This window comes from Lucilia cuprina, chromosome 2 (genome assembly GCF_022045245.1).
Source record: "Lucilia cuprina isolate Lc7/37 chromosome 2, ASM2204524v1, whole genome shotgun sequence".
Lineage (NCBI taxonomy): Eukaryota > Metazoa > Arthropoda > Insecta > Diptera > Calliphoridae > Lucilia > Lucilia cuprina.
In genome coordinates, this window is record NC_060950.1 from 59,391,617 (window position 1) to 59,406,548 (window position 14,932).

Consider the following 14,932-nt stretch of genomic DNA (forward strand, 5'->3'; position numbering starts at 1 on the left):
GCCAAGGTGAAATAATGGACCGATGTTAACCACTTTCAATAGGCTTCGTCTATGGTACAATAGAAGATCTGTGCCAAATTTGAATTATCTCCAAAATTGCGACTTGTAGTTTTATTACAAGGTTTACATGAACGACTCAGACCGATTGGTATACTTTAAGGTGGTTAGAGGACCAATATTATTGTGCGTTACAAACATCAGCACAAACCCAATATACCATCCATACTAAAGTGGTGTAGGGTATAAAAACGCTAAAATTCCCTTAAAAGTTCCGAAAAATTGAAAGGTGAAGCTATTCTATAAAATCTAGATTTTAAGCTCCTGACAATACTATTTCGTCCTTTAAAGACTGATTTGCATACATTTGATTTTATTTATCTTTACTATCTTAACAAGCATCACCATTTATTAGTAAAAATATATTACATTTAACTAAAACGTTCATACAACTTTTATCATATATCTCTTTTACTATATTTCTATTAACCCTTTCACGCACAAAACTAAACCGCTGGACTTTTTATGAATATCACTTCACCACACACTTTATTTTGACGTATATTGATAATTTTTAATGACAAATGGATAAACTGTTTTCGAAGGATATCGCAGGATATTATCGTTTTAAGCATGTAATGACATAAAAATCTAAAAAAATACGTATTTTTCTTTGGAAATAATCATTTACTGTAGCTGTGAACACTAAATAATGAAAATTTTAAAAAATCTTGGACATCGGTGTCCCGTATACGTGAAAGAGTTAATAATTATACCCTACATCACATTAGCGGTCCATGTAAACCTTGTAATCATGATATTTTATGGTACCGTAGACGAAGCCTATTGAAAATGGTTGACATCGGTTCATTACTTCATAATTATGTTTAATGTATTTAATGTACTCATATCTCGACAAAAAGCTGCAAAACCATGTTCTATACTAGACTCGACGACTCTCACCAGTTTCATAAAAATAGGTTATCATATGGCCCCTATGAAAATCCACAATTATATCTGAGGCAAGGTACAATTCAACTTAAATGCTTTATTCTGAGAACTAAATCACATTTAATTTTTTTTAAAAGGTGTAGGGCATAGAAAAGGTATACATAGAACTGAAACTGAGTACGACAAAACCTAAGTCTGCTGTCAAAAACCTAAGTCGTGAGAATGTATTAGTTGAAAAATATGTAACCCAACAAACATAAACTCTTTCGTTTAAAAAGTTTTTATATTTTTTTTGATATTATATTTCGATATTTTATGAAATAATGTTTTGAATTGCCATTTTTATTCAATATCAGTTGACCAATGTAAGAAAAAAGAAATTAAAAATTATTCTTAATTTTAAATAAACTCCTTGTGTTTGCTGGGTTAAGTCAATATTGACACTTGAAAATTATATTAAAAAATAAAAACGATTAAAAAATTTGTTTTTTTCTGAAAATGTTTTCAATAATTTTATAGGAAAAACATAACTTTTAGCAGTGTTTATTGCAGCAGCAGGGGCTATTTTGCCAAAGGAATTGTGCTAATGCTAAAATTAGCGCTTGATATGAACGATTATTGTTAATTTTAAAGCAGCCCAAATGCTGTCAAAATACACCCTACACACACTAATGGGAACGGCATTTTGTTTATGTCTTAAAGTTTGTTACACCTGCGTCGATGTAATGATGTAATCCGTCCATAAATTAGCCTATTGAACTTTTTGTAAGCGGTACATGCTATACAAGAATAGGGTATTTATAAAATTCTACTCAACAAATTTTATATATACGAAATTTTGACTATATATTGTTATAATTAGTAGTACATTCATTAATTAAGCAAACATCAATCTCTTGAATATAACTTCTACATTAAAAAATACTAAATAACTTATTGCTACTTACTCGCAATGTGGTAGGGTATGATGTATTCGGATACATTTTGTACTTTCATATTTTTGTTATTTTATGTAAACAAAAATAAAAATACTAATACAATTGTATTAAATTCACACAGAACCTGTACATATGAGAGAGTAATATTTCTTATTCTCAGTTCTATTTATTATACCCTACACCACTATAGTGGGGAGGGTATTATACGTTTGTGCTGATGTTTGTAACATACAAAAATATTGGTCCAATACCCACCTTAAAGTATACCGATCGATTCAGAATCATTTTTTGAGTCGATTAAGACATGTCCGTCCGTCCGTCCGTCTGTCCGGCTGGCTGGCTGGCTGGCTGTCCATGTAAACCTTGTGCGCAAGGTACAGGCCGCAATTTTCAAGATAATTTGATGAAATTTGGACCAAGCATGTTTTTTGGCACAAGGACGAAGCCTTTTGAAAATGGTTGAAATCGGTCCATTATTTCACCTAGCCCCCATACAACCGTACCTCCCGATTTGAACTTTTTATGCTATAATTACGTCAAATATTCTGCTATCTCTCTAAAAATTGGCACAAATAAGTTTTATATAAGTATAAATGATACTGCAGATTTTCGTAAGGATCGGCCTATATTTGACCCTAGCCCCCATACAAACCCCCCTTCAAAAAATGACTTAAACGTCTAAAATTGACTTGTAACCATTTGTATCGCAATGAAACTCAACAAAACTAACTGTTATTTAGAAATATATCCTTTTCCCAAATTTACCGAGGATCGGCCCATATTTGACCTATATAAAGCCTCATTTAGAAATATTAGTTTTTTATCAATAAATTGCTTAAATATTTTGGATTTATGGTAATATTCAACATAAAAGTTTCTTTACAAAAAATAAAAATTTTATAAAAGTAAAAATTTTAAAAATATACTCATGGTGTAGGGTATTATATGGTCGGCCATGACCGACTATACTTTCCTACTTGTTTTTCTATGGTGTAGGGTATTATATATAATTTACTATAATTTATTACTTGTCTAATATAAAATATAATAAATGCTTCCGACAACTTTTTATTGGCCGACAAAATTATATAATTTTAACTCCCTTATATAATTTTGTACATAGCTAAGTTCTTGCCTTCTGAAAAGATTTATCCCACAAATTAAAATTAATGTCACTATAGCTACTGCGATGATAAGTATTATATTAAAGTATATTAAAGTATTATAAAAATATGTTGAAAATAGAATTTTTAGTAAATTATTAGATTGTACGCAATTTCAGTAAAATACTGCACTTTTTGCAGTAACCAGTAAATTTATTGCAATTTTTTGCAGTAACCAGTAAAATTTACTAGATGGGCAAATTGCCCATCTTTGGTTGTTAGTAGAGCTACAGTATGGGTCCAAATAAGTTTTCAAATTATGAAAACGCGTATCTTAATATCCTCTTGTACTATGCTTCAATCGTTTTTGTTAGTAGATATGGATATTTTTCCTTCAAGTCATTGTATTCGCTGTATGTATATTGAACGCCCTGAGCTTTAAGATTCTAATCAATAGTGGTTTCTTTTGAAGGTTTCGACAAAATGTGAAATGACACGATTTTAATATACGGTAAAATATGCAAAAACTTTAATTTAATCCGCTTTCTGTGTAAAATTTTCCAGACATTCAGGAATTTAAAATGTCTTCAGTTTTTATACCGTACACCACTTTAGTGGGCAGAGTATATTGGGTTTGTGCTGATGTTTATAACGCACAAATATATTGGTCCTCTAACCACCTTAAAGTATACCAATCAGAATCATTTTCTTAGTCGATTTAGTCGATTGTACCCTCGAATAGAGCTTGTAAACCTGTAATCAATGATAATTCAATGAAATTTGGCACAGATCTTCTATTGTGCCGTAGACCAAGCATATTGAAAATGGTTAACATCGGTGTATTATTTCACCTAGGCCCCATACTACTGAACCCGCCAAATAGGGCTTTTAAGTTATGTTTAATATACCCGCATATCGACAAACAGCTGCAAAACCAAGTTCTATACTAGCCTTGATTAACTCTATAATTATAGGGCTCCATTTGGCCCTAGCCTCTATAAAAAGCCCCCTTCAAAATTTGACTTTATTCAAAAATAAATGGCATAAATATACAGTTCGATCTTTTTGTCAACAAGGACGGATGTATAACGGAGATCTGCATTTTTTCATATTTTTCTATGGGGTTTTTTACTACGCATGTGTTCTTCGCATTTGTTGAATTTTATTTATTATTTTCTCACTTGCAAAAATTAAGAGAAATAGACTCTTGTTAATACATATAAAAATATGAGTGATCTTAATGCTCAAAACTCTGAAAAAATCAATTGGGTTAACACTGATAACAACTATGTAAAAAATTAAAGAAAATGAGAAATTCAAAACACCATGTCTAATAAACAATTAAAGAACAACTATTATGATATTCTTAAAGAAATTCAAAAATCATATAAAACAACATGAAAAAGCAACAAGATCACAAATTCCTACATCAAGTGTAGAGAGTGATAAAGCAAACGAATAACCACCAATTCAACGTTCTTAAATCAAATAAGGGACTGTTTCATAGATGTATACTTTAAGAGCCCCTTAAGAAAAGCAACATCACACAATGCAGAAAATGTCAAAGCTTGCAACCTAGATGTGTCAAATGCAATGATCATGAAATTAGCAAATGTGCTCAATAAAAGGTCTCTATAAATAAAAGGAATTAAAGTTATTCTGTGTACTATGTAAAAAATATGGTTATCCGGCTTCTTATAGAGGTTGCGAGAAGTACAAGGAGTTGCAACAAAAACTACGAGCGAAAAGACAAACTTTAGCGGAAAATAAAAACACAAATTACACATTTAATAATACTAACCCTAATTTAAGCTTTGAACATGTTCTAAAAATTAATAATGATCACACTACAAACAATACTAATCCCATTCAACAAGTTCTTCAAGAGCTTAATAACTCTATGGAAATCCTATCTGCTCAAATCTTAAATTTTAATAAAAACAATAAGTTGTCAAAATGGAGGAAACAATTGTAAAATACCTCAATATAATACAAATTAATGTAAATTCCTTAATAAATATAAGTAGAAGATACGAATTGTGTAATTTTTAGACATTTACAAGCCAGATATTGTTTTATTAAATAAAATACATTTTAAAGGATACCAAATACTATGAACAGATAGAATGGACTCCTCAAGGGGTGGCTGCCCAGAGAAGCAAGCCGTATCGGCTCGGCTGTCGGCTAGCCGCTAAGCTGATTTTTTTTAAAGAGTCGCGCCGCCGCCGAATTAACCGGCTTGTCGGCGGCTTAGATTCCAGTCAATGTTGTCGACTAAGCCATTTTTATGAAATTAATTCTATTAAAATATATGTATTATTTTTATAATAAAAAATTTACAAAAATTTTATATTTTTTGTATTTTAATTTTGAATATAAATTGTAGTTGAGTTACCATTCGTAATATTGAGTAGTTTAATATGAATTTAATTGTTATTGAGTTACCAACCTGTTCATCATATACGTATATAGAAATTTTTGGTACTCGGTACTCAGTACCCACTTTGAATTTAAAATTTTTAAAAAACGGTCGTAACATTTTGGTGTCTTTAAAAAGTTTTGTGATCGATTTAAGCAAAATGAACAGAAAAATAACATCATTTTTTAAGACGAATACCAACGAAAATGAAAGGAGCACTACTGAAGTTTTGGAAAATGAAGATATTGAATCTGATGAATCAGGAGAGTTTGATGAAGATTCATTCATAAGAAATCACTCAGATCGCCAGATAAGTGACTATGAGGCTATTCTTCGTAAAAATAAAGCCGCAAAATCTGTGGCAAAGATAGTTTTAAATGAACGAAAAGGAACTGGTTCGGTTGTTTGGGACTACTTTGGAACACTTATGCTCCGCGGTAAGTCCGTGCTCAAAAAACTTCATTTTTGTAAAATTTGCTTTGAGATGGAGCTTACAACATTAAAAGGGTAAGTAAATAAAGTGTTTCATAAATAATTTAATAAATCTCGTATTAAATTAAATCGTATACAACGTTAAATTTTGGGTAGATTTAGCCAAGTAACGTCAACTTCAAATCTTTTAACGCACTTGCGCAACGTTCACGACATAGAGCTCAAGAGCAAAAATTCGGAGGCTTCCTTGAAAAAAACAAATGAAGCACTATCGTCTTCATCTAAAGATAAAGATACGAAGTTTGTTAATGGTAGAAGAGTGGCAGAAATGTGCTGTGTTGATCTCCAGGCTTTCAACGTTGTGGAAAGGAAGGGATTTTTAAAATACATGGCTCTTGTAAAACCCGGTTGGAATTTCCCACTAGTCGCACAATTGCTACAACAGCATTGCAAGATGTGTATAATGTATATATGTCCACGGTAAAAGACGTTTTAAAAAGTGCGCCTACAAAAATTGCTCTGGTTTTGGATTTGTGGGACGGACAATTTTAAAAAAATATCATATGTAAACATAAAAGTTCACTACTGCGTCAATTTTAAGATAACAACAGCCAGTTTAACAACTGAGCACTTTGCTCATCCACACACTGGAAGTCGAATTGCCGATTGTATCACATCCACTGTAAAATCGTTTAATTTAGAGAGTCGTGAAATACACGCAGTTAGCGATGGTGGAGCCAATATCATAGCTGGATTAAGAATGTCAAAAATGCTGCGTTATGAATGTATGGCACACTCATTGCACAGATTTATAGTGCATGATGTTTTGGACAATCCAGAATTTAATGAAATCAAAGCTGTAGTAAAAAAACTAAAGGCTACTTATACGAAATTATCGTATTGTTCCGAAGATTTAATGGCTATACAAAAGGCCCATCTCCAAGATGGAATTATAGAAATATTACTGCAAAGTAATGACATTGCCGAATCTCTGCAATTAGAGGAGGAATTCGGAGTTTCTTTAGAAGAGGAAATGGATTTGCCAAGAGAAACTCTTCAAAATCAAACTGCAACTACAATTAAAGTTGCAAATGATACAAGGTGGAATACCTTAGCAAACAATGTTTAAAAAGCTTTGCAACAAATTTTGATGCAATAAATATTGCACTAATAAAAGCAAAAAAAGACCTTTATATTCCGTGAAATGGAAGAAAATAATAAAAGAATTTGCAGATTTCTTATCTATATTCGAAAATGCAACATGCTACCTACAAGGACGGAATTATCCGACTATATGTTCGGTCATTTTCTTTTATGAAAATATAATAGACAAACTAAATAAAAATGAAGAAATGTCGGAATTCGGTATATCAATTGAGCTTTATAATTTTGCAAAAAAAAATTTTAAAAAGCGCTTCAAAATTAAGAAAATCCATCTAGTAGCTGCTATAATGGATCCCTGTCAGCGAAACTGGCCACTTTTACATAATTGGTTGAAAAAAGTTCCAGCAACGAATAGCCTGGAATTAAATGATGTTTTAGACTGTAATTTTGATCAACCAATTACAAAAGAAAAACTTATTTACAATGAACTTTTAAAATTAATAAATAGTTCACAAGAAAGTTTTACATATCAGAAATGAACCGGGACCTTCTAAAAAAAAAGTGGTAAGTTACTTTAATTTCTTAATATTTCGGAAGCCTTTTTATAATTTAATTTAATTTAATTTCAAGAAACTTTCAAACACAAGAAAAGAAATGCTTGAGTTTTTTGGCCACATCAAACCAGGAAGACCACCAAATTCAGACCTTCAAAAGGAAATAAAATCGTACTTCGATGTCCCAAACGAAGACGCAGAATGCTTGGAATGGTGGCAGAAAAACGAAGAGGTATTTACAATTAAATGTACGTAACATATATATTTAGTTTTATTTATATTTTTTCTTCTTAGATGTTTCCAAATATCGCATTATTAGCGAACTTTTGTTTTGGAATACCTGCAACTTCCGCCTCTTCAGAAGAGGCATTTTCAGTTGCTGGTGCCTGCATTACGGCAAAAAGAAGTAGATTAAATCCTTCTACCGTAAAACGGCAATTATTTGTACATGACAACTACCACTTAGTGGATCCCATTTTAAATTCTAAGTAATCTTTTCAGTATATTAATTTCGATCTCATTAATAACTAGTTTATTTTTAAGTGAATTGAATTTGTTTTTTTTTTTAGAAAATATAAAATTATAGCTTAAATGTCGTGTGACAATTTTTTGTAAACAAAAACGTTATTTTTTATTATAAGAATTCGGCGCAGCCGAATATTTTCTTAAGCCGGTAGAAAACTCGGCTTCAAGCCGGATAGCCGCCGCCGCCGAAAAAAATTGGTTTTCAGCCGCCGCCGAAATATTGTAGTCGGCTTGCTTCTCTGTGGCTGCCCCGCGGCTCTAATAAAAATGGTATTAAATACAATAATTTCAATAACAATACTGTAAACTCATTCAAAAGTCTGGAGACATGTATTATTAAAATACCCCTTTTATCAAATAAACTGCTCTTTATAGTTAGTTCAAATCCGAAGAAATACACCTAGGCTTCTATCGGGCCTGTTGTGTGCTCCTTAACCAGTGCCACGGGTGGGAATCGAACCCACCACCTCCGGTCTACCAGACTAGAACACTAATCACTAACCTACCGGAGGCCACAAATGCTCTTTGTAGTATTTGTTTATTATCCGTCAGGTAACAACAACAATAAATTTAAACCAGAACTACATCATCTTTTTCAATCCCTAAACTTACAAAATCCAAACAATTTTTTATGTAATTTCTGGTGATCTAAACTGCAAGTACATTGATTGGGGAAATTCTTCAAATAACACAAAAGGAAATATTCTTAATATATTCTTAAAGGAAATTGGTTACAATGTAATGAAATAACTTTCAGGTGCAGTTTATATGCTTCCGTTTCACCGTTAATGAAATAACATTCAGGTGCAGTTTATATGCTTCTGTTTCACCATCATATCCTTGATGGAACTCATATATAGATATCTGTTTATTTGACTCTCGTTTGCCGATACATAGGGAAAATCGAACGTTTAATTGCCTTAGGACGATCGATTACGATAGTGATCATAATGCCATAGAAATAACTCTTGCAAACGACAAAATAGATAATCCTTTAACATTCTTCAAAGAGTACACAAACTCTAAATACAATTTTAAGAAAACAAATTGGTTTAAATTTAGAAGTAATAATAAAAACACCAATACTAAATAACAAAAACCTTTCTAATGCCGAAATTGATTTTTGTTTGTGCAAATTAAAGGAAATTATTCAAAATTCTACAGAAAAAAACCGTCCCTAAAGCCATTTGTTCAAATTCAAGTTCGAAAATACACTCATAAAAAATAACAAAATGAAACAAGTAAGAGTGTTATATTCGGCTATGCGAATCTTATATACCCACCATCAAACCCCGTTTGACTCTAATGAAACTTACTTATGCCGAATTTCATCTATATATTCGTATTTTTGGGCCAGTTATAAGCGAAAAAGTAATTTTCTGAAGGGAACCTTATGGGTCGATCCTCATAAAATTTGGTAGACAGATTTTGGTTCGTATTAAATTTATTTGTGTCGAATTATATCGCTACTCTCGTATTTTTAAGCCATTAATGAGCGCTGCAGTCATTTTCTGAAAGAGACATTATATGGGGGGTAGGGTCAATCATGGACCGAACCTCATAAAATTTTTTAGATAGTTTTAGACTCGTATGAAACTTACTTATGTCGAATTTCATCTATATACTAATATTTTTGAGCCAGTAATGATTGTTAAAGTCATTTACTGAAGGGGAGCTTATTTGGGGGGTAGGGTAATTATGAACTGATTCTCATAAAATTTTGCATAGTGAGTTTGGATCATAAGAAACACACATACGTCAAATTTCATAGCTATATTCGTATTTTTAAACAAGTTATGACTGTTAAAGCTGCTTTTCAAGGGACCACTTGTATGGGGACTATCCAAAAACGTGGACCTATATTGTCCATTTTCAATACCAAACAAACCTTACCTATAAGAAATATTTGTATGAAATTTCAACACTCTAGCTCTTTCCATTCGGACTCTATCGTGCTTTCAACAGACAGACATGGCTAGATCGTCTTAGAATTTAATGAGGATCCAGAATATATATACTTTTGTGGGTCTATGACTAATATTTCGATGTATTACAACCGGATCATCTTTTTTGATGGTGGGTATAAAAATAAGAACTTACACATAATTAAGAAACATAATAGGTTGGAGATTTTGCTATCACATACAGAAATAAACTTGTTAAAAACTAAACTAAAATTAGAATAAAAATGAATATGAGTACAACCAATCATCAATTATTCAATTCAAATAGGAAAGCAAATAACTTAAATAAATTTCATACAGAAAATATCTTTATAACGGAAAATGCAATATGTTGTATTTTCAAAAACTTAAAAAATAAATTATCATAAGGTATAGATGATATACCTAACATTATTTTGAAAAACTTACCTGAGGAAATTATTTTGCAATACTGCACATTAATAATTAATATAATTTTACCAAAGAATGATAAAGACATTAGCGATCCAAAAAATTTGCATGCCATGAGCTTATTACCAAATATTAGTAAAGTGTTTGAAATGTGTATCATTATGAATCACTGCCAAAAGGAAAATTTAATCAATCATAGACAATTTGGCTTCAAATACAAACATTCGACAATTCATGCAATTAACCTTCATGTATCAAATATTAACTGGAATTTAAAGCGCCCATTATGCACAGGCACTTGTCTTGTTGATTTTGAAAAAAAAAAACGTTTAATAATATTTGGATATCCGTTCTGATATACAAATTGTTAAAATATAAATTTCCTTTATACTTAGTAATTCTTATTAAAAATATGTTATCTAATAAGTCGTTTAGAGTATTTTTCATAGATAGATAGAAATTGGCGAACTTACAATAATTTTCTTGGCATTTCTCATATGTAACATATTTATAATCTGGAAAACTATTTTAGTTAGAATTTTCAAAATTTTTAAGTTGGTTTTTTATTTATACTAAAGGGTAGAACAAAAAATATTGTATATCCCAAGGCATAAGAATATGAATTATTTTTTAAGAATAAAAGTATATATTAAATTTTAGCATATAAGAAATAAATAGATCATTAGTCTATTATTTAAGATTTTTAAAGCAATATAGTTGATCCCCCATTAAGAGAACTATTTCAAATATTTCCCTGATGTTCACATAAGTATCGATATATAATAATAAAATATTCAAAATATCAAAGTTTATTTATATGACAGTGATTTGATGGTAGGTATATAAGATTCGGCATAGCCGAATATAACACTCTTACTTCTTTTAATTGTAATTTTATATGCTCATTGAAATATAGAAACTTGTTTAGGTAAATTCCTAAATAATTCACCAGTTGTTTATTTAGAATTTTGATATTATACTCTGATTTTATACCGAAACTTTTCCAATTATTTCTAATATCTCTATTACATTTTCCTACTGAAGGACGTTAAAGAATAGTTTCGCATTTGTTGATGTTTATTTTCATGTACCAATTTATTGCATATTTCTCTATAATATGAAAAGAATATTGTAGTTTCTCATTAATTTTCTGAATTTGGATTACAACATCATCAGCAAAACCTATGATATTGTCGAATTTATTAAGAACTAGCTAATACCCGGTGAATCGCTACCCCAACCAAAACAAATACATAATAACAAAAAAAATTTTATTTAGTTACTAAATAATAAAAATTTTTTAAAGGTTTATTATAATTTCTTTTGATGATAATATATTTTATTTAAAAATCTTAAATAATAGAGTAATGATCTATTTATTTTATATATGCTTAAATTAAATATATACTTTTATTCTTAAAAAATAATTCATATTTTTTTGATTTGGGACATACAATATTTTTTGTTCTACTTTTTAGTAAAAAAAAAACCAGCTTAAAATTTTTGAAAATTTTAACCACAATAGTTTTCCAGATTAACAATATGTTACATATGAGAAATGCCAAGAAAATGATTGCAAGTTCGCCAATTTCTATCTATCTATGAAAAATTGGAGTTATCTAACAGTTTTCAAGATACACTAGTTTTCCGATTTAACGACCATTCAATTCTACGAACATCGCATTTAACGAACAAGCTAATTTTTCCTATTGACTACCTTAAATAACGAACAAAACTTGTTTTTTGTACTCTGTTAAACGAACTAATATAAATATTATTATTTAAATTAAGATAAAATGACATTTATCAAAAATAACAAATAACCTAAGTTGTAGCAAGCGGTGCTTTTATGCCCAAAACTGTAACTCATTCTGGGTTCTTATTAAATTTTAGTTCGATGTGGCTATGTCCGTCCTTCAGATAATGACTTTAACGCTCAATACTCGCTTAACAATACGAGTACGCCGAGTACTAACTGATATCTCTAACAAATTTTATGGGAATCGGTCCATAATTGACCTTACCTTCCATATCAGGCCCCCTTAAGAAAATTACATCAACGCTCATTACTCGCTTAAAAATACGAGTATAGAGATGAACTTCGAGAAATAACTTTAAAGCTCATGACAGAATTAAAAATACAGCAATTAAATTCGACACAAATATGGTTTGAAGGTGGTATATAAGATTCGGAATTTTGTGTTTTGTGCTATTTTTATTAAAAAAGAATTAATTTTTATAAAATACATTTAAAAAATATTTTATGTACCTATTTTTAATTATTTTCCTACCAAAAACCCACGTTTTACTTAGTACTGCATATAACGAACTTTTCAAATTTACGAACAGGCCTGACAGCATATGGGTTCGTTAAATCGGGAAACTACTGTCCAATTCGTATGTTTTTGATCGTTCGTCACAAATAAACTCTTTGTAATCGAGAATGAAGACAGTCGTCACTTTAGTGTCCCCTTTGTAAGCGAGAGCGGAGGCAATCATCTCTTTACTCTCTCTCTCTCTCTGTAGGGTGTAGAGTGACGATTGACGTCCTCGTAGGACAAGCCTTTGTTGAAATTGTTGGTCACCTAGGTAGTCAGGTGGCTAGGGGCCACCACAAGTGGTAAATAATAGAGTAATGATCTATTTATTTTATATATGATTAAATTAAATATATACTTTTATTCTTAAAAAATAATTCATATTTTTTTGCTTTGGGACATACAATATTTTTTGTTCTACCCTTAGTATAAATAAAAAACCAGCTTAAAAATTTTGAAAATTTTAACCACAATAGTTTTCCAGATTAACAATATGTTACATATGAGAAATGCCAAGAAAATTATTGCAAGTTCGCCAGTTTCTATCTATCTATGAAAAATTGGAGTTATCTAACAGTTTTCAAGATATACGAAATTGATTATTTTCATATATGTGGTGACAAGCACCCCATTAAGAGTCCGCCCGTTATTTTCTAAATGTTCACATGAATGTCAAAGTTGTTCATATAAAATTTGAAGATTCTAGCTCTAATAGATTCTCAGATATACGAATTTTTCTATTTTATTTATATGGGGGCTCTAAGCCTCCATAGTAGTCCGCCAATTTAATACCAAAAATGTTTACATGGATGTTTAAGTTATTCTTGCAAAATTTTAAGATTCTAACTGTAACTAAAGATAATAACTGTAAATAGTCCAACATATACGAATATTTGTATATAAATTATATGGGAGGAGCCACGCCCCCTAACGCTAGTTCTCCAACTTTTTATCCAAAAAATCATATTGACACTAACTTTCCTCCGACAAAATTTTAGGACTCTAATTGTTATATTATTTCAAAATAAACCATTTTTTAATTAATATGGGAGGTGCCGCTCCCCTCATGGGTAGTTCGCCAATTTATTACCCAAAATGCTTACATGAATGCTAAAGTTATTCGTGCAAAATTCTAAGATTTTAATTGTAATAGTTTCCCAGATAAAATAATTTTTATATTTAATTTATATAGGAGGTGCCACGCCCCCTAACGCTAATCTGCCTACTTTTTATCCTAAATAATCATATTGACACTAAAGTGGCTCCGATAAAATTTGAGGTCTCTAATAGTTATATTATCTCAAGATAAACAATTTTTTTATTTAATTAATATTGGAGGTGCCGCACCCCTCATGGGTATTCCACAAATTTATGTTTTTTTAATTTCTCTCATTTGAATAAACCTCGCACACAGAAAATGTGTGCACGAAAACCGGTTTAATGACGGTGGTAAAAAATAAATTTAGTAAAAAGGATGTAAGTGAAAGATGGATGTGTGTGCGGAGAAAAAGGTTTTATGGCGACGAACAAATGTTTTAAAAAATAATGTTTATTTGCAAAACAAAAACTTGCATATAGGAATTTCTAAGCATTTTATTTGGGTTAAACACTAATTTATAAATATTTAATAAATATATTAATGGGTTATTGTAGGAATTTTGTATGGAAACGGGGATAATTGTATGAGTACGGGGATAATTAAATAGCTGTCGAAGTATTGATATTATTATTCAAATACTCTAAAATATTTTATTAAATTACATATTATTATGATGTTACACTAGAAAAAAATGCTAATATTAAAATGCCCATTTAACAAATAAATAATTAAATCCAAAAAATTTAAAAAACCCAATTTAAATAACTGGAATTCCAAAAAATTAAAAATATTATTGACCTGAAAATTTTTATGAAAAAAACAAATTAATTGCATCAACAAATGTTTTTAATACAAAAACCTAATTGACACATCGTATATCCTATTTTTTACTTCAATTACAATAACAATTGATATTTCTATTTGCACACGTGCACAAAGATCGTAAAAAACCATAAAATCAAAATGAAATTTCTGGAAATTGACCACATTTTAAAAATTTACGAACGTCTACAGGCAAACATAACTCTTTAAAGTTAACACACGCATATACATAAATGCACATGTACCCAGCAGTTCGATGGGACAGTCCCGAACTTAACCTACCACTTGTGGTGGCCCCTAGCCACCTGACTACCCA

General features: G+C 30.4%; 1 protein-coding gene across 1 annotated transcript; it reads left to right on the plus strand.

Moving 5' to 3' along the window:
- The first annotated feature begins 5,568 nt into the window (after positions 1-5,568).
- On the plus strand, positions 5,569-6,969 carry LOC124420998. Its single transcript, XM_046955640.1, has 3 exons — positions 5,569-5,915; positions 5,997-6,298; positions 6,452-6,969. The coding sequence occupies exons 1-3, from the start codon at positions 5,569-5,571 to the stop codon at positions 6,967-6,969; spliced, it is 1,167 nt and encodes a 388-aa protein (XP_046811596.1).
- The last annotated feature ends 7,963 nt before the right edge of the window (positions 6,970-14,932 follow it).

What these genes read in the sequence shown, in the direction of transcription:
- LOC124420998 (XM_046955640.1), top strand. Translation starts at nt 5,569, where the DNA reads ATGAACAGAAAAATAACATCATTTTTTAAGACGAATACCAACGAAAAT. An exon ending in GAGCTTACAACATTAAAAGG is followed by an intron (nt 5,916 to 5,996) that starts GTAAGTAAATAA and finishes AATTTTGGGTAG; the next exon opens with ATTTAGCCAAGTAACGTCAA. An exon ending in ACAACAGCATTGCAAGATGT is followed by an intron (nt 6,299 to 6,451) that starts GTATAATGTATA and finishes AGATAACAACAG; the next exon opens with CCAGTTTAACAACTGAGCAC.